The sequence below is a fragment of the Hippocampus zosterae genome, chromosome 20, assembly GCF_025434085.1.
Source record: "Hippocampus zosterae strain Florida chromosome 20, ASM2543408v3, whole genome shotgun sequence".
In the NCBI taxonomy this organism is placed as follows: domain Eukaryota; kingdom Metazoa; phylum Chordata; class Actinopteri; order Syngnathiformes; family Syngnathidae; genus Hippocampus; species Hippocampus zosterae.
This window is the reverse complement of record NC_067470.1, coordinates 3,479,777-3,502,005: the sequence shown is the minus strand read 5'-3', so window position 1 is coordinate 3,502,005 and position 22,229 is coordinate 3,479,777. Positions and strand designations below refer to the sequence as shown.

The 22,229-nt window shown below is 47.7% G+C and overlaps 5 protein-coding genes across 12 annotated transcripts; 2 read left to right on the top strand and 3 right to left on the bottom strand.

Annotated features, from left to right (window-relative positions):
* Positions 1–3,104: 3,104 nt before the first annotated feature.
* Positions 3,105–6,349, bottom strand: LOC127593409 (cytochrome b5). The gene is made up of 5 exons (XM_052054845.1): positions 5,053–6,349; positions 3,911–4,039; positions 3,792–3,821; positions 3,675–3,709; positions 3,105–3,599 (listed from the first exon to the last, which is right to left on the bottom strand). Exons 1-5 carry the CDS (start codon positions 5,170–5,172, stop codon positions 3,512–3,514), a joined length of 402 nt encoding a protein of 133 aa, XP_051910805.1. The 5' UTR covers positions 5,173–6,349; the 3' UTR covers positions 3,105–3,511.
* dipk1c (divergent protein kinase domain 1C) lies at positions 3,476–12,038 on the top strand. 7 transcript variants are annotated; one of them, XM_052054834.1, is made up of 10 exons: positions 6,483–7,110; positions 7,230–7,334; positions 7,601–7,778; positions 9,315–9,518; positions 9,591–9,647; positions 10,036–10,202; positions 10,284–10,587; positions 10,703–10,867; positions 11,012–11,086; positions 11,165–12,038. In XM_052054834.1, exons 3-10 carry the CDS (start codon positions 7,617–7,619, stop codon positions 11,345–11,347), a joined length of 1,317 nt encoding a protein of 438 aa, XP_051910794.1. In that variant the 5' UTR covers positions 6,483–7,110; positions 7,230–7,334; positions 7,601–7,616; the 3' UTR covers positions 11,348–12,038. The 7 variants fall into 7 exon arrangements, with proteins under 7 accessions (XP_051910795.1, XP_051910792.1, XP_051910794.1 ...); XM_052054835.1 differs by lacking the exons at positions 6,483–7,110; positions 7,230–7,334 and adding an exon at positions 3,476–3,617; XM_052054832.1 differs by lacking the exon at positions 7,230–7,334 and having other exon boundaries at positions 6,466–7,110.
* A 105-nt stretch (positions 12,039–12,143) lies between these two features.
* hus1 (HUS1 checkpoint clamp component) lies at positions 12,144–14,955 on the top strand. Its single transcript, XM_052054844.1, has 8 exons — positions 12,144–12,351; positions 12,907–13,034; positions 13,122–13,298; positions 13,591–13,698; positions 13,778–13,852; positions 13,942–14,041; positions 14,109–14,243; positions 14,569–14,955. The coding sequence occupies exons 1-8, from the start codon at positions 12,300–12,302 to the stop codon at positions 14,649–14,651; spliced, it is 858 nt and encodes a 285-aa protein (XP_051910804.1). The 5' UTR covers positions 12,144–12,299; the 3' UTR covers positions 14,652–14,955.
* Positions 14,956–15,349: 394 nt separating this feature from the next.
* On the bottom strand, positions 15,350–17,504 carry cavin4b (caveolae associated protein 4b). Its single transcript, XM_052054843.1, has 2 exons — positions 17,044–17,504; positions 15,350–16,110 (listed from the first exon to the last, which is right to left on the bottom strand). Exons 1-2 carry the CDS (start codon positions 17,395–17,397, stop codon positions 15,583–15,585), a joined length of 882 nt encoding a protein of 293 aa, XP_051910803.1. The 5' UTR covers positions 17,398–17,504; the 3' UTR covers positions 15,350–15,582.
* Positions 17,505–18,490: 986 nt separating this feature from the next.
* Positions 18,491–22,153, bottom strand: LOC127593405 (tomoregulin-1-like). Of its 2 annotated transcripts, XM_052054842.1 has the most exons (10): positions 22,000–22,153; positions 21,181–21,290; positions 20,977–21,106; positions 20,850–20,879; positions 20,634–20,730; positions 20,388–20,536; positions 20,113–20,160; positions 19,924–20,038; positions 19,570–19,731; positions 18,491–19,441 (listed from the first exon to the last, which is right to left on the bottom strand). In XM_052054842.1, the coding sequence occupies exons 1-10, from the start codon at positions 22,151–22,153 to the stop codon at positions 19,357–19,359; spliced, it is 1,080 nt and encodes a 359-aa protein (XP_051910802.1). In that variant the 3' UTR covers positions 18,491–19,356. The 2 variants fall into 2 exon arrangements, with proteins under 2 accessions (XP_051910802.1, XP_051910801.1); XM_052054841.1 differs by having other exon boundaries at positions 18,491–19,731; positions 20,850–20,876.
* Positions 22,154–22,229: the final 76 nt, after the last annotated feature.

The following is a 22,229-nucleotide window of genomic DNA, read 5'->3' as shown; positions in this document are numbered from 1 at the left end:
AATCGCACATACAGGAGCAAATCACTCGGAAATGCACGGGTGATGGTCTTACTCTTTTTTGTGTGTGTGTGAGTAGCGTCGAAAGCTGTGCACGCACATCAAAGAAGCTTTCATGCTCTCATTTTTGCTTCTTTTACATCAGCTATTCTGAAAGGCAATAAGACACAGTTACACAATGTCACCTTTGAAACACACACATATATATGTGTATATATATATATTTATATATATAGAGAGAGAGAGAGAGAATGTGAGTCTTGATTATGAATTTTGTGACAGCACACCGAAAATTTATCCTGAAATTGTGAAATAGGCCTACAAATCATGAGCTTAACACAATAATTATCTAAAACAAAAACCCCAAACTTTGTGCTTGCTAAAAAAAAAAAAAAAATGTGTGTGCTCTGAATAGATTGTCAGTCATCGTGGTCATTGTCATCTCCAAAGATGGCATCAAGTCAATTGAATCTGTTGTGTTGTTGTGTTTTCCGAAAATTCTTTTCGACACCCCAACTCACCCCCCCGCCCCCCGACAACCGCCCCCGCGCATAAAAATAAAATCATCCTGATATTTGTGAAACAAAGGAATCAAGCTGAGGACAAGAACTGTTTCATGGTTGTGCACTGCCCCCTAATGGCAGCGTCCAGGTTGTTGTTGGATGGCTGGTGCAACTGGTGCTTTTATAAGTCGAACAAGAGACGTAAAAACAATTAGACAAAATGTTTTTTTTTCTCACATATGGTCATTCCAAGATATTCATATCCGAACGACTGCCCAAAGACAGCTGGGATAGGCTCCAGCACGCCCGGGACCCTTATGAGGATAAAGGCAGTTCGGAAAATGGATGGATGGATGTTCATCCAGTACACCCATTAAACTGTACATTTTTATGCAATCTTTTTGTCATATATTTTGTGTGTTCGGCACAACCCTATTACAAATACTCGCCATTTTATTTGAATACTGATTGGGTTTCAGGACAGTATAACGGTAAATAGAGAAAGACAGTCCGGTTTTGCTCAACGATACACATTAGCTGTGTTTGCTGCCAAGCTACCTGATCAAGAACAAGCAAAAGAACATTCTGATATGAATTCATCTTTTCCTGCTCATCTGGGTGACGGGGTTACACTCCATTATGGCTGTGAACGTTGACAAAATATGTAACACAAAAGTTTTAAAATAAGGCTTCTTCACCTTAAAACTTTGGTAGCGCAAAGGTCAGACCAATTAGCTTGACATTTCTGCCGAGTCATCTTTAGATGGCTAGAAATATTTCAGGAACCGGGTTGCATGAATGATGATGCAATTTCGGACCATAAGAAATGTAAGACCATATTTCTTAAAAAGATAACTATTTCAAACATTTATTGTCACTTTTAACTTGGCTCAGCGATTATTGGAGTGTAGTTAGGGGGCCCTCTCTGCCTCTTCTTCATGTTGTTAATAACACTGCAATTCTTCCCGTCGACCACAGTGCTCTGAGGCGTATTGTGGCACAACGTAGTACTACACTGAAGGTCCATCAACTCACTACTGGGATATGATTTCTCGCGGAATGTCTATTGTATGAAGACATACAATAGTATGGAGAAAACGACTTGAATGGGGGACCTGTGACTACCTAAACAAATATCATCCTCCATTTAAGTCAACAGAAAGGTTTTCATTGACAGGTTGCATAACAAAAGGTCAGCGATAGGCTCAGCACTGCTAATTAAGTCCAATTGTTGAATGTCAGCTCCACAAAGGGCAATGCTAATCCACATCACTACCTAAATAAGAATCTTTGTGTGTGCGTGTACGGTGTGGCAATACAATTTCTCACTACCACAATTTGGCATCAAAAGTTGAGAACACCTTTTACTTCAACAATTTCCCTGTGCAGTTTGTTTCCACCTAAATAAATGTAAATGCTTGTTGAAAGACGAGACTGATCATGTTTTTATTGATCTAAATTACACTACAGAATGACGGTACTTTGGTAATATTTTGCGTAATGTGGTTCTTAAATCTATGAGGATCCTGATAGCAAGCTAATCAAGGATTGTAGCCTGACAAATCTGCTGCAAACATTCTACAGTGCAGTAGAGGGCGCTGTAGCCTAGTCCCTTCATTAGGCCTACTTATATTATCGGACAAAAAAATAAATCAACAATTTAAAACCGTTTTTCAAGACAAGCTGCAGGGTTCATCTCAGATCTTGAAAGACTGCTGGCATGACTACCAGGTCAGTTTTACAGAGTTGTGCTTGCTACTGTCTTCACTTTTAATTTATTGTTGTGCGAATTTTTGCTTCATGCGTAGTACGGTGGTTGGTTTAAATTACCCTACAAATGCAGTTAAGAAAAAGTTGCCCAACCCTGGCTTATGTCTATCAAGTGTTGATTTCATTTGGTTTTGCTGACATCAAGATGCCAAAATCCCCCGCAGGACAAAAAAACCGTATTAGGTGTGTGTAAACCACTTTAGCCTCTCTCCTTTTCTTGCACCACCTCGTTACTTTCACGGCTAAAGAAAATGCAGTCACACTGAGTCTCGTAGGAGTTGAACCTTTGAAAAAAAACAGACAAACTGTTATGAAATGACAGGGAGATAATGTGATGGTGTGGCGTGGTGACCTTTAAACACAGGCTGCTGCTACATCCCAACCAGTGAAAACCCTGACCTTTGTAAAACCATTACAGAAGACTCTAATCTGAAAGGTTAGGGAGGGAGACTTGCACACATCGAACGAACCCAATAGTGCACATACAACTTCATCTCCGGATGCATGTATGCATCGATGCATACATTTGCATACATATATGAATGGAGGGAAAAAAAAGAACTAAAATAAAATGTTCTTTCCATCTTGAAATAAATTAGAATAAATGAATGAACAAAACCGAATTCATGAAGGATGTCACTTTTTTGTTGGCTCGTCAATTAAATCATGCATTCCTTTTCATTTCTGCACCTGAAAATGGCTTTTTATGCTTACCTGGCCCAAAATGACAATCTGGATGCGCTGGCATTTTCCTGGTGGGCCTGGGTCACTATTACATTCAGCAGAATAATTTGTCCCGTTGATTCAAAGCTCTCAGGATATTACCTCCTGGCCTAACTTGCAAGTGATTTATTGAAAAACAAACAAACCCAAAGCATTCCTTATTTTCTGTTCACAATTTGTGCTCACTGTTAATAAAATACGCCTATGTGTGGAGCTCGATTATGAGAACTAATATACAGTAGTAGGTAATTCTTGATCCTGGTCTCCATTATCTCCATTATTGTTTCTGTTCTGTTCTGCTTCGAGCAATGATCCCTGCCACGCTGCCATGTTGTCTTGATTCAAAACAAAGAAAGTGATGATTGTCCCCATATGATTTGATTCCAGCGGTGATTTCGCTCCAGCGTCACGGCAGCCTGTGGGAGAGGCCACGCCTCCGACACGATACCACGTGTTTACATAATGACACAACGTGATGATGATGTCATGGCTGCAGACCGCAACATCAAATGACGACATCACATCTCTGCCTCAGCCGTGTACATGCGATACATCAGCGTGACTATGGCAGCGGCCGCCATCGGAATCAGCCAATTGGGCCACCAGCTGCCAACAACAAACAAGGTGACATGAGTGGATTTGTACACATGATCGCACGTGTGTGAGCGTGTGTGCGGGTACCTTGGCTGTTCCTCCAAATGAGTCGCTAGACTTTCCTGGAAAACAAACAGCTATTCGTCATCATGACACCCCCGATGATGTCATCAAAGAGCATGGCAGAGTTTCTGGAAAACTCACCGAAGGCTTGGCCACTTTCTCTCTGTCGTCCTGCACACGCATCCACACAACAAACACATATGCATAAAACACAGCGTCACATGAGTGCACTTGTGCGGTCGGCGGCGGCGGCGGCGTACCGGGTGCAGCTCCCCGACGAACATCTGCTGGGCGATGGCGCGGGCATCGCTGGAGTGTCCGACGTCCTCAAAGTTCTCTGTGGCATCGCCGCCCGCGTGCTCCCTCAGGACCTCCTCGCCGCCCGGGTGCTGCCAATGCACACGGATGGACCTTGAACGGCTCGTAAAAACACTGGCTTTGATAACGCTTATCCAAACACAAATACACGCGATGATGAATGGCGCTTACTGATGTCACCGCAAGCGACCTCGAGTGACGCCGCGTCACCGTCCGAGGAGGCCCGATGACAACCTTGAGCAAATCCTTCGACTAGCAGCACTTGTGTTCTTGGACTTGTGTTGTTGCAATTGTTCTAAGAAAATATGAAGGTACACTGCACATTTTGTGCTGTTTTCAATTTGTTATCTAGCTTCAAAAACTATGCCGGACAAATTAAAAAAAAAGACAAAACATGGATGGGAGCACATTCAAGCTTGTGACTAACTTTGTGAGGTCCGCAAAATGAATCATTATATTTATTAACAATGTGAAAATTTGAAGATTGTCATGACAATGTTCACAATTAAACATGTCAGGCCGAAACAGGCTGCCTTAAAAATATTTGTTTTGTGAAGTCTAGAAATACTTTTTCTGAATGACAATTTTATTTTGTCAAGTGAAATCCATAGACATTTTTTTCAAATCACAACAATTATGTTAAGTTTAAAAAAAGTTGTCTTTGTTGTAATGAAGTGGTTCCGGAAATTGGTTGAACTCCATTCTGAAATGTCACTCTTACAAATGTGTACTTACAATTCAGTATTGGCAAAATTAGTTGTCAATTTTATGTATCATGGTCTTGTCGGCATCTATTGATAGCACCTAGTAAAGGAATTTGTAATCTGCGTTAATTTTGATATCAACTCATTAATAATTTTACTGAGTTACTTTTAAAGTCAAATAATCGGTATGGTATGGTGCTACAAGTTACTTTTTGTCGAGATTGTCCTTCTGGAATTGAAGTTGTGTTGTTAACGTTGTTTAGGTTTTATTGTATTCTTGTAGATGCCTAGATTTCACTCTTGTCATTTCGGAGTTGTTGCTGCATTACCAGTCAGTAGTTGTGTGTCGTGTTGTTTTTTTTGCGTCAGCGCTCGCTCACCTCCTCGAGGAACCTGGTGACGTCATAGACCTTATGGCTTATGACGATCCAAGTGGACTTGGCGGAATTGTGCTCAGCGATGTCGTCGAGCGTGAAGTACTTAACATCTTCCGCCGTCATCTTGCGTCTTTGTTGCTTCGAGGACGAAGGTGCACCTCCAATTTTGACTTTGTGGATGTTTAACTACTCCCAAACCGCGACATTGCACCTACTTTCGCCGACCCCAAACTCATCGCGATCAATATCCGCTATGAACTTTCAAATTAAATTAAAATGTCCAAAACTTACTTTCCTTTCTTTAACTTTGAAAGAGTGTGTCCGCTGAGGTTGTGTACGCTTCGTCAAATCACAACACTTCAAACTTTCACCCAATGTTTCTTAGCACCGCCCTTTGCCGGACCTCCGTGTTCTCGCTGGTTCACGTCTATCAGTCGGCTCAGTGATATGTCGACCAGCTTGTCAATCATCCGGTGCTCAAGGCGGGGCGAGAAGTGAAGTTTGGTGTGCGGCCAACACTTTAAATCCGCAGCTTTTTTTTAACTCCTGCATAATGATCATCATTAAGAACAATCACATCACCTGGAAATGGATTAAAAATGAAGATTCCAAGAAGGAAAATTTGGCCGTCACTCAAAAGTATTTTTTTCCCACTCAAACACGTCTCAATTGTGCGGTTTGATGATTATGACGATGATCTTGTAAATGTAGACACTTAGTGTTTTGCTTTGGGTTTTCCAACATTATTTTCTTCGCCTTTTATGTCATCACCGGCGTTTGTTAAGATTGTGTGTTTTGGAGACGGGTTGCACCTTCTCTTGACGCATGGGAAAGTATCATTTATTGAACATTTATTAAATTGACATTAACGCAATAATAAAAAGGAGCAACGCTAGGTGAACTTAGTGCACGCTAACCAGACAACATTAGGGTCATCTGTCTGCTTTAGCGTTAAAATATCACCGCCCCCTTGTGGCCCAAATTGTAGCTACGGGGCCACACACATACAAATCTTCAGCTACATTTTGGCAAAATCGCCGCACGCATTTGTGCGTGCACGGCAGGACTGTAGTAAAGTCACATTTGAGGATGCAGGTGTTTCCAGATAACATGTACAAATTTATGACACAGTTAACCATGCATATAAGCATACGAATCAATGTAAACGTCTGCAAATGTTTGTTACGCATTTGTGACTTCAGTCACACATCAGCAAAGCAGCCGCAAATACCCGCAAAGTGGAATGGACTTGTAGCCGTGGTAACAAGAAGGGGGAAGTGTAGTCGTGTGTTGGTCTTGGGGTGAAGGGCTTACCTGCCTCAAGAACACAACGTAGCACACACACACAAACACACACACACCCTCAGCCTCCCATGTGGGGGCGCAACGGGAGCAAAAAAGGGTAAGTCACCTCCGGGGAGAAGGAGGCATGCCATAACATGCACACGCAATCATACATGCGCACGGGAAAGCCGGTTTGCAGCATTCCAAGGCAGCCTGACAGTCTGCACTGCGGGTAAAAGTCAAGGGTGACCTGTGAGAGCATCCTCTGACCAAGTTGTGGTTGGGGAGGAGGAGGCAGAACATCTGGGCGGTCTTGCTCCAATGTTCTCAGGAATTTTGGCTCTCAACGCGAAGTTCCTGCTGTTGCTGCACATTACACAGGAAGAACCTTAAGCTGTAACTTTCCAGACCAGGACAAAATGTGGAATGTCACCGCTGGAATACATGGCGTGGTGCGCTGGACAACATTTTCTGCTCCCCATTTGACTTTGTGACAAGTGGACTCGTCGAGACCTTTGGGGGATGTTGGTGAAAGCAAACCTTCAGATCACAGATCTTCTCGGTGTTCGTCGAAAGCTTTGGGGGGAGGTCACGACCCAACACAACTCCTCCCGGTTGTCATTTGTCTGCCTTGGCGAATCCGACCCATCCCGTCAAGTGGCAGAACCTCCTGGTCTCGTTCGGTCACCTTCTTGGAACCCGAGCAGCACGCCAGCACGAGAAGATGAAGAAAACGTATCGTCCACTGGCGTCCATATTTTACTTCTTTTTCCCAAAGTGAGTGCGGCCAGCAGGTGGTGGTTGTCGTTCTACTTGAGGTCCTTAGAGAGAGAGCTGATGTGCACGCTCCGGCTTCTCAGCTTCACCTTGGATCGCTCCCATCTGCTTCCCGACAGCTTTGAGCCCACCACACAATTTGATTTGGCCGGCGCTTAATCTTTTCCCCCACTTTTGGCCAACCACAGAGACTCCGCTCTGCCACAAAGAGCAACAATCAGATGGTAATTTGCTACCCCTCCCCCCAAAGAAAGGGATTTAATTGCCTATAGATATCATAAAATTACAGCAAAGCAATACACTCGCATCTACATGATTCTTGAGACCCAGATGTCACAAGATGGAGGCAAAGCACTACTTTTCAGTAACTGAAGCTCCTGAATTAATTTCAACGTAGTTTCGTGACACCACAATATCTCTAAATGACAACAAACCGCTAGTTATCGTCTAACCAGACGCCGCTGAACCTGCTCATCTCTCTTCAACACAGAAACGGGCGCAGCGCCATGTTGTCGGTTCGCGTTCGCTGGCGGCGCGTGACCTTGGCATTGCTGCTGGCTTGGTTGGTGTCATGGCTGGTGCTCAGCGGCCTCCTGCTTCTGTTCCATGTCGACTTCCTCTCTGACAGCTGCACCGACACCGCCAGCAAGGAGATCCTGCACCGACTGGTGAGTCCCGCTCATTTGCAAAGACCAGTAAAAGTCTTCTTGACTTCTTCTGTCCTTGGAAGTTTGTTTGTTTTTTTCCTACTGACAGCATGACAGACCTTTGCACCATTGAAGGTTAAATGAACTCACAAACGCTCCTATTGGTCAAATGGCATCCTACCATTGGTTGCCATGGATGTCGATCTGTTTTTTTAGCAGGTGGGCGTGAACGAGGGTCTCACCCAGTTGGTTAGGATCAAGTTTGTCAAGCACTGTCATAATGAGCAGATACCCCTAGACGATGACATGAGAGATCAGCACAGCTTTTGAGTGGAAGAGAAAGATCAGGAGGTGAAACTCGGCTCGTCGACGAGTTAAGCACCTGATTCTGACAGAGTATATTATATGTGGGATATGAAGCATGTGCAGCTGAAAGTAGTAGAAAGAGCGTGTCGCGGTCATAAGAACAGATGATCACAATAGAAAAAAAATATGGGTCAAAAGTCACTATTTTAGTTTCTTTTTTCCAAAAAAAGCTCCTTTTGTCTGTTTTTTGGGTGGGAAAGCGCTTTTAAAGAACGGAGAAAGCAAGAAGCCAACTTTTGTTTTCAGCCTTTCATTATTGGTCTCAGTGCATCCCTATTTGACCAAAATAAAGAGCCCAACCCTGTGCACGATCCAACATGTTCTTTGCAAGGTTGTTTGTGTTCCCCCCCCCCCCCCCCCCCCCCTCACTAGTTCCCATCTTCCCTTGTGCCTTGACCTGAACTGAACTTTCAGGCTCTCTTGAAAATCGGACAAAGCTTTTGATGAAGAAGGCGTCGCTCTGAAGGAATGTTGAAGCATCCTCTCGGCGCTCCCCTTCTGCTCTCAAATGGCACATGCAAGTTGAGTACGCAAGTGCCGGTCGCCACAGTTTGCCGAAAATTGTTCACACAACTCGCACAACACGAGAAAAGGTCTTCTCTCCCAAATGTTCCCGAGTTGAATGTTTGTAAGCAGTCTAGCATCTGTATTTGGAACTACATTAAGTCGTATTGGAAGAGGAGGCTGTCAGAAGGTGGCCGCTTGTCTATTGCGGGTGGGAAAGCAGCAGCTGCGTCTTCCTTTGCTCTGTCCCTGCACGTCTCTGACATTCCAGACTATTTATGGCGCACATTTCATGGCTTCCACCTTCATGTCTCCACATGACGGAGCGCAGCAGACCCCGCGGGGGCCACCGGACAGAGCCCGGCAAATGGGGAAAAGTCCCGCCGGGCGTGTCCGTGTTTTGCCATTGACGGACGATTGAAGCGGATGTGTTGACTGGGGACATTTTCTGTTTCCTTACCTTGATGTGTGACTCAAGACGAACTCAAGTACATGTATTGGCTTTAACATCAAATGTGTAAAAAGTCCAGTGTGGTGAATACATTCTCGCAGCTGAAGAGAAAATGTTGGCCATGACATTCCCCCCCCCCCCCCCCCCCCCGTTTTGATGGCCACCGAGTCCAGCTGTCCAGGCTGCATGTGCGCTATAACGGCTTCTCTGGTGTCCTTCTTTGTTTTGCGGCTCAGTGCGGAGACTTTGCGGCGGGCTCGGCGGCGGGTGACATGTGCGCCGACTTGTGCCTCGGCGGCCTGGTGGAGTACAAGCGCTGTCTCTACTACCGCAGCGGCAAGAAGGTGATGGAGGTCCGCTGGAGGGGGCGGCCCGTCATCCTAAAGTCCAAGCTGGAGAATTTGTCCTCCTACCAGCCACTCGGAGCTCTCAATTACCCGGTAGGATAAGAAGATGACAAAGAGGAAGTGGTCCACGGGGGCTAAACATGTCCGTTTCTTGTTTCCTGATAGCAAGACGCAACTGAGGACTCGTCTCCTCTGGACATTCTACTTTCCGCCACGGTGGAGGTACATGGACCGTAGCACTCACTTTCATGCGCAGTGGGGTTCAGAACAGAAACAGCATGGTGTTTTTTTTTTCCATTACACATTCCAAAAACATGCAAATACAAGCATCTGGATCTGGATCCAAATACCTTTTTTAAGTAGGTTAGTAGGGTATCCAGAAAACATATCATGATCCAGATGCTATGATTTCATCCAAGCACTTGACGAAATGAAACAGTAAATTCAACACACCATATTTTTTTTTGTCTTAGTGTGTTAGCATGTTAGCTTCATGGAAGGACAAAACGAGATTGCTGGTTTGTCTCCGTGCGATTGACTGGAAACCAGCCAACACTCTACCAAGTCATAGTCAACAGGTCCAATCTGCTCGTGTTGACTGTCTGGTCAGGTGCGTCGCTGGCTGGGACTGACCGAGGAGGGGGAAGATGATAACGACAAAAGACAGGAAGAAGCCAGTTCCCTGGTCAACCTGAGCACCTCGGATAAGGTTTACTCGAGAGGCGAGCTGACCTCCTTGTGGTCGCTACTGCAGCAGGACGAGTACACCTTCCTGAGGTGCTCCGCCGCAAGCCGCGTTCGCCCGCCCATTCATGCCCAACTTTTGACCTTTCTCCTCTCGTCTTTCTCCTGGCGCAGAGTTTTGCAGGACCTGAGCGCGCATGTGTCCAAAGTCTTAGGTTCGTGCGGGCACTTCTACGCCGTGGAGTCTTTGTCGGCGGGCCACGCCTGGGATCAGAACATTTTCTCCTTGGACCAGGACCAGACGGCGGCGGGGGTCGCTCGGTCAGGCCGTCGGGGGGCGAGGGCCGCCCGGCACAAGGTCCACCGCATCGCGCTAAGCTTCCTGGACATGGTGCAACACTTCGACCACGACTTCACGCACAAAGTGCATTTGTGTGACGTCAAGCCAGAGAACTTTGCCATCAGGAATGATCTCACCGTCAGCATTCTTCTTCTGCTTCCACTTCTTGTTATTAATATTGTCATTGTTGTGCAAATGCTGAAATCATCAATAATCAGGACACATTGCAATGCTGACATGTGCTGTCGATCAGGTGGTGGCCATTGACGTGGACATGGCCTTCTTCCAGCCCAAGATGGAGGAGATCCTGGACCAGAAGTGCAGCAGTGACGACGACTGTAACTTCTTTGACTGCGTGTCGTCGTGCGACCTCAGCACGCGACGCTGCCGCGGACAGCGCGCCAACACCAACCTGCAGGTCGCTAATCGCTGATCAATCGTCAGTCGTCGTGTACAAACTGATCAGGATGCCGATCGGATGAATGTGGAGTGAAAACGATTGGAACCAACAAAGCCGACAATGACCATCAGCAATTTTGCTCTTGTTTTCATCGTTGATCAGGTGATTTGCGAGAAGATCTTCAGGCTGTGGTTTTCTCCCACACTGCTTGGCGCCAAAGCGGGGCTCCCCCTACAGGTGGTTGTGCTTCTCCTCCTACTCCTCTCTTCTTGATCATCTTCATGCTCAGCATGTTCTTCTTCCGTGCTGGAGCAGGTGGAGCTGCAAAGGACGGTGCAGGAATGTTCTGAGTCCGGCGGTGTGGACAAACGAGGACAAGGAGAAAGTTGGAATATCCACCGGCGCCTCTTCGATATCCTGACTCGCCTGGTTCATGAGGAAGGAACAGCAGACGAAGGACAGGAGGAGAGCAAAGATCCCACGCCACTCAACTTCTGACAAAAACTCAATAACGCCTGAAAAACAGAAAAACAAAATTAAGAAGAACCTCTGGAGAACTTCTAAAGAGTTTTGCTCACCAGACAATGATTCAGCTTTTGCTACCTCAAATGATGTTTTACCTACTGTTGAACCCGCTGGTGCAAGCAAGAAGTGTGCCTTGAAGACTGTCCATGATGAGGGGATCATGTGATCATGGGATCACATTCCAGAAAGTCAACCTTTGACCTCCAAACGCTTTGAAGTTTGATGTCCTTCTGCTTCATCTCCTTCAAACTTTGAGAAGGCTTTGCGTCAAATATGATTTGAAATAAGAATGAAAATGTTTGTGTTTATAGTGTGTCTGTGAGTGAGAGCGTGTTGTAAAACTTGATGTCAGATTGTTTATGTCCACACTCAACTCAACATGCCTGCACTTGAACATCCCGCCGAACTGCAAAAGCCTGAAAGAGAGCCAGTCAGACAGAGAGATTACAGCGCCCTCGTGTGGACCTTCACTCCAGCCATCTGGTGTCAAGACGGGTTTATTGTTCTGTTTGTTTTTTGGCTGCCTGTCTACTTGAGTGTTGGCTCAACACATCGCCATGTTTAATACAAACAATAAAGAGAATGTGTCTTGTTGTATTTTACGCAGTTAAAGACAAAACGCTTAAGTTTTGCCCACAAAACAATAAAAACTTAATACATTGTTTTTCTGTTTCTAATTTGTGAAATCCCTCATGTAACATTTCTACGGTAGTTTGTGGAAGTGGGTTGCGTAAAACTGAATTAAATATTATCAAAAGAGAAGGTGTACCCTGTTTCCGTTTCCGGCGGATCTTTAACGCGGACGGACCGAGACTATGGCTGCGCCGTAGCGGGAAGTCCAAACAAGTTGACCGGCAAATAACAATTTGAACTGTGACGCTGGTTGAAGTTGACTTTGGGAACATTTTGGAGTGTTAAGCTGGCCATGAAATTTCGAGGGAAGATTGTTGACGTGGCCTGCCTCAACCATTTCACGCGTAAGAACATTTGCTTGGAAACTAAAAGCCCCATTTGCTTTTTACTGGGCTCCTATGTTGCGTGGGTTTTACGTTTGACTTCAGTTCAGGCGTGTTAAAGTCGACCCAAATTTACTACTTACAGTATTTCGGAGCCCCATTGAAGAGTTAAACTAAAAGAATCAACCGACAAGAGGCATTTAAGTAGTGAGGAAGCCAATGCTTTGCTCAAGACCACACTCACTATTTATCGAGACCAAATAGACGAGTAAGACCAAGTACTTCAAAATGTGCTCTCAAAACCAAGACCGGTTCACTTGATTGTTAACTTGTTCAGCATATTGACAATACTGTATGGAGAGGAACTCGTTCATGCTCACTTTGATCTTAAAGAAATAAAACAGAAAAAAAAACAGTGACGGTGCAAAAAAAGAGCCACAATGATCATTCGCAATGGCGTTTACAGGAGGCACAAACTCACTACTTCAATCAAAAACATTCCAATTTACATATGTGCTTTCTTAAACAAATCATGTGGAAAGCAATCTCCCAAAAATGTATTTGATGTTGTTACAGGAGTGGTGAGCACGATCTCCAAGCTGACCAAGACTTGCGCGCTGCGTCTGACGCCCGATCATCTTTTCTTTGTCCTCTGCGGCAAAGTGGCGAGCGGAGGCGTGGCCATGTGGTGCGAGCTGGCACAGGTAATGGCGCCCCTCCGACTTGCGCCCCCGTTGGCGCCCCCCCCCCCCCACACACACACACACACACGCGTGTCATCCTCCTCCCAGGCCAACATCTTTGACGAGTACCAGATGGAGGGCGTGAGCTCCCAGGACAATGAGATTTGTCTTGAGGTGACGCCGGAGAACATCTTCCGCGCCCTCAGGACCGTCCACAATGCCAAAAGCGTCAAAGTCAAGCTGACCAAAAAGCACTGCCCTTGCCTCACCGTCGCTGCCGAGCTGGTCAGTCAGTCGCAAAGCAGCATATACAATACAATACAATACAATACACACGTATGACAAGGATTAATTTTCTTGCAACCTCATTAATTAAATGTGTTACACCACGCAGTGCATTCTGGGAACCAAAACACAATACACAACTCTAGTTGCCCCACGGCGATAAATAAAGTTTTCTGAATCTGAAAAAAAGTTACTTGAGTTTCCAGCAGCCGGCAATTGTGACAGTTGACTGAATTAACTACACGCAGCGTGATCATCAGGCCAGTAACACGATGACTTCCCGCCCATGCAGCCCACCATGTCCAGCGTCAACCGTGTGGTGACGCATGATGTTCCTGTGGATGTCGTTCCTCGACGACTGTGGCACGAGTTCAAAGAGCCCAGCTTGCCTGACTTTGACGTGAGTGCGCGACCGCCCGCCGCTGGGGTGCGTGCCTTTTGGCGTTGGATTCCCGTTTGACGTGTTGTGCGGTTGCCAGGTCAGTGTCTACCTGCCGCCTCTCAAGACCATGAAGAACGTGGTGGATAGGATGAAGAACCTCTCCAACTTCCTGGTGTGAAGGAACACCACCGCTATCATTGCTGCACACACACAGAAGTTAACGGCTTTGTGACCGATTGTGTCTGTGCTTGCGCGCATCAGGTGGTGGAGGCCAACTTGAGCGGCCAGATGACCCTGAAGATCGAGACGGACCTCGTGTCCGTCACCACTCACTTCAAAGACCTGGGAAACCCTCACTGGGGTAAAACCGCCAGTGGAAATTAGTCTGTGGTCACATGACCCATGTTTCACCTCTTTTGTCCTGGCAGGTGACCACACCTCCCAAGATGGGGGATCGCGGTCACCTCGTGACCCGGATGCCATGGCGCAGGCCCGCGTGGACATCAGGAAGCTGCAGCAGTTCTTGATGGGTCAGCAGGTCAACCCTAGCAGGGCCATATGCAGTAAGTAGAACTTACTGCACCACCATTGTCGTTCATTGTCTGCCCATCAATATCGGGTCGTTTCTGTGCAGTTTCTTTGTTTATCTGTTTTTAAATGGGTCTTAATGGTACACAAGCAAGTTCCAAGTTTGAGTTACACAGATTTAGTGTTGCATCATGTTGTGCCACAATAAGCCTGGCAGGTCTGAGCTTTTCTTTCATGAAAAGCCCCATTAGAATTTGTAGTTGTTGCTTTTTGGGCGGAGACTGGAAGGAACGTATGTATGAATGTCAATTTCACGAGAAAAGGCCCAATTACTAGGAGGGCCGTTTGTCTGTCCCACAGACATCGTCCACCAGACGGTGCTTCATCTCATCCTGCTCCACCAGGACGTGTCTCTGCAGTACTTCATTCCAGCCATGGCTTAGATGCTCACAGCCACAGAGTAAAAAGCAAAACAAAGCACTTTGAGCTGCACCAACACGTACTTGGCGACGGAGCCCGTTCAGGTGTTGACCACAAAAAAGGCGTGGAAGGTCAAGGCACACCGTCTCAAAAAAGATCAAAGAACTTTCATGTTGATTCTTTGTAATATTTAGATGAAATGAAATGTGTGCAGTGGTCAGTCAGTTGTTGTCTGATGTCATGTATGGAAGCATATCTGTGCCATCAGATTCTCAATAGAAATTCTGAACGCTGAATTTTGTTGCCATTAAAATGTTTTAGTACATACTTTTCAGCTGTGAATTTAAAATCCATCCACAATTTGGGGCGGAAAAGCCCCCTTGCGTATCACAAGGGTTATAGACAGGCCGAAGCATTCGATGGAGGACCCAGCCAAGCAAGGGAGGAGCTGTCACCGAGCCCAACGACCCTTTCCTCGTCTCTTCAACAGGCCAGAAGAAATTGCAGAGCGACAAGCTTCGTCACCAGGTAGGCCCAAATGAACGCATCTCGTGTTACGTGCACGTTGCTTTGCATTGAAAGCAGTTTCCTTTGTGCCTGTGTCACCCCAGTTTTGTAAAGCAGCAAAACATTTTCGCAAATTTAGCTCCATACGTTAAAAAAAAAAAAAGCACTCAGAGGACATCGTGACAAAAGGTCAATAAAACCCCAAACAAGCTGCTGCTGTTGTTTGCTGCATTTATGCTTTATTCTCTCAAATCACATTCTTGCTCAACTCAAGTCGCTACACGAAGTGCCGCCGCTGCTCCCGCCATCTTGTTCCCGATCATTCACATGCATAAAGCAAGTTCTTGTCAATGTCAACACACAAGCCTGATTAGCTAAAGACTGTCCAGAGAGTCACATGACCTCAATTGTTCTGCCAACTTTGCGCCCCCAGCAGGCTTGCCGCCACTACGACAGCTGTTTCATGTCGTACACGTGCACCTCCCCCTCCGGCCGGGGTTCATCCGGGGCGCCGCGCCGGCCCTTGGGCGGCGGCACGGGCGCAGCCGCACCGGCATTGTTGTCGGCAGCGGGGTCGACCCCCTCCTGGCCCTCGGCAACAGTCCTGTCCTTCCTGAGGACGTTCTTGGCCAGGGTCTCCTTGAGCCGCTCGCCCGACTGGCGGATCTTCTGGCGCCGCTCGGCCGTCACGATGCGCTCGCCCAGTTTGTTGACTTTGGTGCCCAGGCTGTCTCGCGTCCGGCTCATGTTCTCCCGCGAGAAGGTGGCCTTCAGGCTCTCCATGCGCGTCAGGCCCGTCTTCTTCTTGGGACGCCCGCCTGCCGCCGCCGCCGTAGCGTCGGCTTCCTCCACCACCATGTACTCTTCATCATCTGAGTCTGGAGGACACTCCAACTTATTGGACTCCTCGCTATCCCCCGGGACTTCTCCGTCCACGTCATGACCTGGCGTCACTGCTCGCACTTCTTGCTCGCCCTGAGACACCACAACAAGAAAAATATTTTAAAGATATTTTTTTGTAGCCAAGTATTGACATTTGAACATGCTCTCATACAGTCCAGTTGCAATCGAGTCATTGGCCCGAGAATTAAAGGACCTGGACGAATGCCAACATTGACAAGCATTAAAAACGACGTCGCCGTATTTTTCATGTTCGAGAGAACACGATGTTCCTCGGCTCGCAGCTTCCATTTTGTATGGCCACGTTTGCAAATGGGGATTTTGGTGTGAAGGCTGGTGTTGAAAAGCGCTAAACCGGTTTGGCCTTAAATTGGAGGCGCTGGCACGGAGCAGCGTGTCAGGTGGCGCGCACGCCTCCCTAAATAGTGGACGGCACCTGTTGGCAGAGCTCAGTGCCGCAGCCGGCAGGATGCTAAACATATCGCACAAGGCGATCGGGTTACCTTCCGCGCTTGCCAAGTTTCGGCGAGCAGGGATGATGACGCTTCATGTGAGAGGTCAAAGGTCAGCAGGCCATTTGAACACCACTAATTTTTTAGGTCCGAGATGAACTTTTGGTCTTGGATGTGCGCTTCCATCAAGTGAAGACAATTCACGAGGGGCACTTCGATTCCGAGCATTTCATTTCAACTCGATGGATTGTCGCAATCAGAAACAATGCTGAGGGCAAGGCTGAGCTTCATTTGTATAGGTCTTCGGTCCCTAAATTTGCCTCTCGGGCAAAGTGGGCTGACATCGCCTCCAGCTATCCTGCCACCCAAGTGACAAGAAGCTCATAAAAAGTGGCCGTGGAAACATTTCCAGGCAGAGTTTAGGCTTATCGGATGCGGCCATAGATGCTCTTGTAACTTTGTATCTTCGGGAAGACAGGCGCTCACTTGAACACTGTCTCCTCATTTGACCAACTGAGGACGCAGTATCGGCTTCTTACCCACCCGAGTCGCTCACCTGGTAGATGACTACCCGGAACTTGTTCTTGGCCAGGAGGTCCCCCTGCGTGGCCTCGACCTTCTTGACGCGCAGGTTTTGGTTCTCCACGCGCACCCGCACGTCCTTGACGTGCCTGCTGACCTTGCACGTCTTCTCCAGAAGTTTCTCCAGGCTGGTGGCGCTGCTGGCCTGCTCTGTGGCCAGCTTGGCGACGCCGGCCTGGATGGCGCGTACGGTGCTCTCCAGCTCCAGCTGCCGCTCCTCCATGCGCTGTTGCGTCGCCTGCACGCCCTCCATCAGGCCGGCCACGCGCGCCAGCAGAGCCGCCACGCCGGCCGCGTCCTCGCCGCCGCACACCGAGCTGTCCGCCATGCTGCCTCCGCGCGATTGCAGTGCCAATCTGGCAAGAGGGTGAGACGGTAGAGAGGGCACGCGTCGCCACAGTGGGACAGACGCATGCTCACAGACTCCACCACCTGAGGGGCCAAAGTGGGTGGGGGCACTGACAACCCCAAAGAGAGAACAGGAAATGACATGGGCTCTTTTTACAGCAGGAGGAGGTAGCGCGCGTATGTGTGCAGCTATTCTGAAGAGTTTTGCTGTTGCGACAAAATTCCAGGAGATTTTACAAGTTGAGAACTCTGTGGGAATTTACAGGAACATTTCAGCAATTCACCAGGACTCAAACAATCTATAATTTTTAAATCAATTTAGCTGATTTTGAATTCTTGTTTTATTCACATGAGACCATAGTTCCCTCTCTCTTGCATTCATCAATGTTCAAAATAGTTGTTCCTTAATTTGACAATGGGTTTGTTTTCCATGAACAAATTGGTTGTGGCTCTTGTAGAATTTACAGTTTTGAAGATTGACTGATAAACTCTGAGCCCTTGTCAGAGAGTTGCCCTTCTCCCCAGCAGTTTCAGAGCAGCACGTTGCTTGAGTTGAATGTCACTTGCTTGCAGATCTTTATTCAATTACTTTTTCTCAATTTTGACATGCTTAGTCCCGTTCGGACAGACTAACCGACAACTCAGAGGTCGAAAATTACCCAGATGACACATATATACCCCCTACCCCCACCCAAAAAGCCCCTGAGCGTCCATCTATCAGCGGCACCTTTTCCCGACTAATCCCCCTCACCCCCCTCACTGGCCATTTCCTTGGGTGAGTGGACTTGCTGACCTGGTCTCCTTCCAGATGACTCAGAGACAGATAAGATGATGAAGATGAATAAGAATACCAAGAGGAATCCGGGGGGGGGGGGGTGGAATGTTGACCATGGGGAGACAGCCGGGGGGACTTCCCACACCAGCTGACACCTAAAATTATCCGTCAACCCCCCCCCCTCCCAACCACCACCACACGCACTCATCTTTGACCTGCGAGGAGCGCTTGCGTCATCCTCTTCTGTGGGCCAGAGATGTGGCCACTCATTTCAGCGACCAATCAAAGCACATGTTGATGAGTTACCATGGTGATTTAATTCAACAACATTCTAACCACAGCGACACTCGACGGCAGCATGCAACAACTACAGTGCGACCACAACCGGGACCAGGACCGGAACCGCTCGCTAACACATGAACACAAGCAACAAGGACACTTGGTACCGACATCGAAAATTTCCAAAAGAACCAACAACAAAAAGTGGATGAAAAATCTTTCAATTCTCATCTTGGCAAAACATGGAAAAACACATTTTCCAGAAACCTGTTGCAGTTTGGACCTGAAGACTGGAAAATGTAGAAAAACCAAAGCTGCGTGTTCATGTGACATGACAAGAAAGTTGATGAGAGCACCCCCTGGAGCACGTCAGCTGCATCACTCGTGTCCCCCAACGAATCACGGTGTCTTTTAGCAGCCGCTGGCACTCGTGAATTCCAAAAGCGTGGGGGGGGGGGGGGAAAGCCTTATAAAGTTGGAAAAATGTCCACATTGTGAGCTACAAACATTCTAAAAGAGACTCACAAAAATGCGCCACTTCTTTCAAAATGTAAACAAAAACCAAGAGGCTTGAGCGCGCGAGCTAACCAGAAAACGAACAGTTCCTCGGCACATTCCAGTGTCTGAGCTCGTCTGCGCTTGCCTCTTAGAAGAAAAAAATTCCAGAAGGAAAATCAAAGAATCATTTTTTTTTAAATAGAAAAGAAAATGATACTATAAATTAAAAAAGCAAACGCAAAAAACTAAGGCCCCTTTAGGAATTTAAAGTATCGGACGAGGAAACAAAAGAGGCACCACAAGTGGAGTTATCAAAAGTGTCCGTGGAAAAAGTGGATCAAGTGGAAAAAAGGAGCGAGCGAGGACTGATCGCTAGGCTACGCTATGCTACATCATCCTGGACGACGTTCCAGACGGGAAGTGACCCAGATGTTGTTTCTGCCTCCTCCCTCGCTTGGCCTTGTTGCACCTCCTGCAGGACACACATGCAAAGTGCATGTTAAACCCAATTGATGTTTTTCATTTCTGGACATTTGCAACCATGGCTACCACTGGTTTTACTAGTTAGTTAAACTTGGTCAAGTTGAAGCGTGCACTTGCCTGGTAAAGCACATGACGAGGGCCACGATGATGGCGATCTGGACAGCGCCGATGATGCCAGCAATCAGGACGTAATGCAGCTTCTGGCCACTAGGGACCACATAGAGGATGTTGAAATCCATCAGCTGGTCACAGCGAGGACCGCCATAGGACGCCGAGCACCTGGAATATTTAGCGCAACGTGGGCGTCATGTCATTTGTTCGGAGAGTGGATCATGTGACACAATTACAGTACGTGACACGATTTCACACGTGACACGTTAGATGCGTTAACATCGGGGTCACGTGACAGTTACCTGTGCGTGACATGTTCATAAAAGGAATAGTATGTTGGGATGCGATGATGCATCTTACCTGCACGTTGCCTGGTTGCTCCTCATCTCACATTGGCCGTGGACGCAAATCAGGGCGTGGTCCGGGGGGCAGGAGGCGGAGCCTTCTGCCAAACCTTCCCCCTCACCTGACTTGCCTGTGGCACGAATTAGAGCAACTTGATGATGGCGATGATGATGATGATAGGAAACAAAAAGCAGGAAGACGTACCAAAGATGTCTGTTTTCGTCTTGACGCTGTCATCCTTCCTGCTTCTGTCTGAAAGGCACAAGAAGAAGAGAAAGACGCTTACGAGAATCTGCAAAAAGCCAAAGCAAGCCGCCCAACAATGTGGAGAGAGGCTGAGATTGAGGTCGGTATCTTCTTCTTTCATTGCATACACACTCACAAGCACACGCACACACACGCCGAACTCCTAGACACGCACTTGCTCTGTACACAATGATCATGGCGCACAACGAACGTGTTGTCTGGTGCGACGTTACCTTGGCAACGTCCCACGTGCCGGATATCGATCTTCATCTGTTTGAGGCAGGATGCCTCGCGGACGTGACATGGCGTCTCGTACGTCACACTGTCGCTGCCGCACACCGGGTTGTCATTGTGGCCATTGCACACAATGTTACACATGCAGCTGTTCACACACACACACACGAGTAGGTCAATGAGCCATATGCGATTGAGTGTGTGTGTGTGTGTGTGTGTGTGTGTGTGTGAGCGTGCGCACTAACAGCATGTCCTCGGAGTCTTCATCACACTCGGCACCAAACTTGCAGTTTTCACATTTGGATGTCTTTTTGCCGTGGCTGCTGCCAGAACCATCATCATCTACACGTGCACACACACACGCACGACTTGTCATCACGTGGCGTTCCACATGCACACACAGTGTGTCGCCGTGCGTGTAGACAAGTGTGTGATGTTAAGACATTTGAGTGCTCATGTACCTCCATTTCCAGATCCCGATGCTCCATCTGCTAGTCGGATAGAGGCAACCAATGAGCCGGAGACGCCACCATGAGCATTCTTACTCACATGCGTGGACATGTGTGTGTGTGTGTGTGTCCGTGTTACCATGGTCACAGGCTCCCTCGGCCACGATGCTGATGGCCCGCTGCTTCTTGCAGGCGGCCCGCCGCAGGAAGCACTCGTTCTGGTAGGTGTCTCCGTTCGAGGCGCACACGGGTAGGAACTTCTTGTGGCACTGAAAGACGGCACGCGCACGCTCGGTTGCCCGCACAGCCAAACAAGCCAAAGGTTTCGGGCAATGGCACTAACCTGGAAGTGACACACACACTTGATGTCGGCGCCGTTCTCGCGGCACGTCCCACCAAAACGACAAGTGCCTGCGTCGCACACCCGCAGGTCGCTCTTCTTCAATGACGCATCTGTAAAAAAAAAAAAGAATACAAGCACAAGTCGTTAAACAGTCACTCCTGCCACAGATGTGTGTGTGTGTGTGGATATGATTGGCTGTTAATGTTAGGCTTGTGAGCTCAATCGCCTTGTAATGACCCAACGTGCACCGGAAGTGAGCAAAGACTACAGGAAGTGAGTTGGCGCCCTAATATTTTTTTTGTTTTCTTGTAGTTCTCAACTCGACTGTATGCAGCGATGGCTGTTTGAAAGTGCTCTATAAATACAAAGTGCTGTACATGGAGCAATTCAACATATACAATAAACAGTAAACAAATCCGTTTTTAAAGTTTTTTTGTTGTTGTTCAGATGTCAGGTGGCTGCCACCAAAGTTCTTCAACACCATCAAGATGGGCGTTGTCTCCTCACAACATCTGCACGAGGCTGTGCCTGTCACGTGAGTAATGCATCTTTTACACAAACACCCATAGAAATCCCTCTCGCTTCACACACACATAGCCTCGCCCTCTGCATGTGGAGCTTGTAATTATCTTGAAAATAGCAAGCGGCAAAACAACATGGCTGACCTTCAAAATCCATGGTCGTCATGACGACCCAGACCCAGGTGACCCCCGGTCACCTGAACGTCTTCGGACGCGACCGGGTTTGCGTCTCCGATTTAATATGTGCGCGGTTCGGCATTTATAGATGCGTGTGTGCGTGTTGGTGCGCGCGTGTCACCTGGACACTCGGCGTTTTTTCCCGGTCCACATTCGAGCGCGGCTCCTCCTCCTCCTCCTCGAGGAGTCGCGCTCGTGGCGGAGGGAAGGAGCAGCAGCAGGAGGACGAGAAACGGGACGGACGACGATGATGAAGACGAAGCTGGCGAGGGCATGATGGACGAGCACGAGATGACGTCAGAAGAGAAGAGCAGGAAAATCACGCGCTTTTGTTGCCAAAGCGCCAGCAGG

Coding starts and splice junctions, on each gene's coding strand:
- cavin4b (XM_052054843.1), bottom strand. CDS start 17,397: ATGGCGGACAGCTCGGTGTGCGGCGGCGAGGACGCGGCCGGCGTGGCG. Junction 16,111..17,043: donor TCCGGGTAGTCATCTACCAG/GTGAGCGACTCG, acceptor GTGGTGTCTCAG/GGCGAGCAAGAAGTGCGAGC.
- dipk1c (XM_052054832.1), top strand. CDS start 7,058: ATGAAGAAAACGTATCGTCCACTGGCGTCCATATTTTACTTCTTTTTC. Junction 7,779..9,314: donor AGGAGATCCTGCACCGACTG/GTGAGTCCCGCT, acceptor TTTGCGGCTCAG/TGCGGAGACTTTGCGGCGGG. Junction 10,868..11,011: donor GCGCCAACACCAACCTGCAG/GTCGCTAATCGC, acceptor ATCGTTGATCAG/GTGATTTGCGAGAAGATCTT.
- LOC127593405 (XM_052054842.1), bottom strand. CDS start 22,153: ATGCCCTCGCCAGCTTCGTCTTCATCATCGTCGTCCGTCCCGTTTCTC. Junction 20,039..20,112: donor GACGAAAACAGACATCTTTG/GTACGTCTTCCT, acceptor TTCGTGCCACAG/GCAAGTCAGGTGAGGGGGAA. Junction 19,732..19,923: donor AGCAACCAGGCAACGTGCAG/GTAAGATGCATC, acceptor TAAATATTCCAG/GTGCTCGGCGTCCTATGGCG.
- hus1 (XM_052054844.1), top strand. CDS start 12,300: ATGAAATTTCGAGGGAAGATTGTTGACGTGGCCTGCCTCAACCATTTC. Junction 13,035..13,121: donor TGTGGTGCGAGCTGGCACAG/GTAATGGCGCCC, acceptor TCCTCCTCCCAG/GCCAACATCTTTGACGAGTA. Junction 13,699..13,777: donor CCAGCTTGCCTGACTTTGAC/GTGAGTGCGCGA, acceptor TGCGGTTGCCAG/GTCAGTGTCTACCTGCCGCC.
- LOC127593409 (XM_052054845.1), bottom strand. CDS start 5,172: ATGACGGCGGAAGATGTTAAGTACTTCACGCTCGACGACATCGCTGAG. Junction 4,040..5,052: donor TCACCAGGTTCCTCGAGGAG/GTGAGCGAGCGC, acceptor GTGCATTGGCAG/CACCCGGGCGGCGAGGAGGT. Junction 3,710..3,791: donor AGAAAGTGGCCAAGCCTTCG/GTGAGTTTTCCA, acceptor TTTGTTTTCCAG/GAAAGTCTAGCGACTCATTT.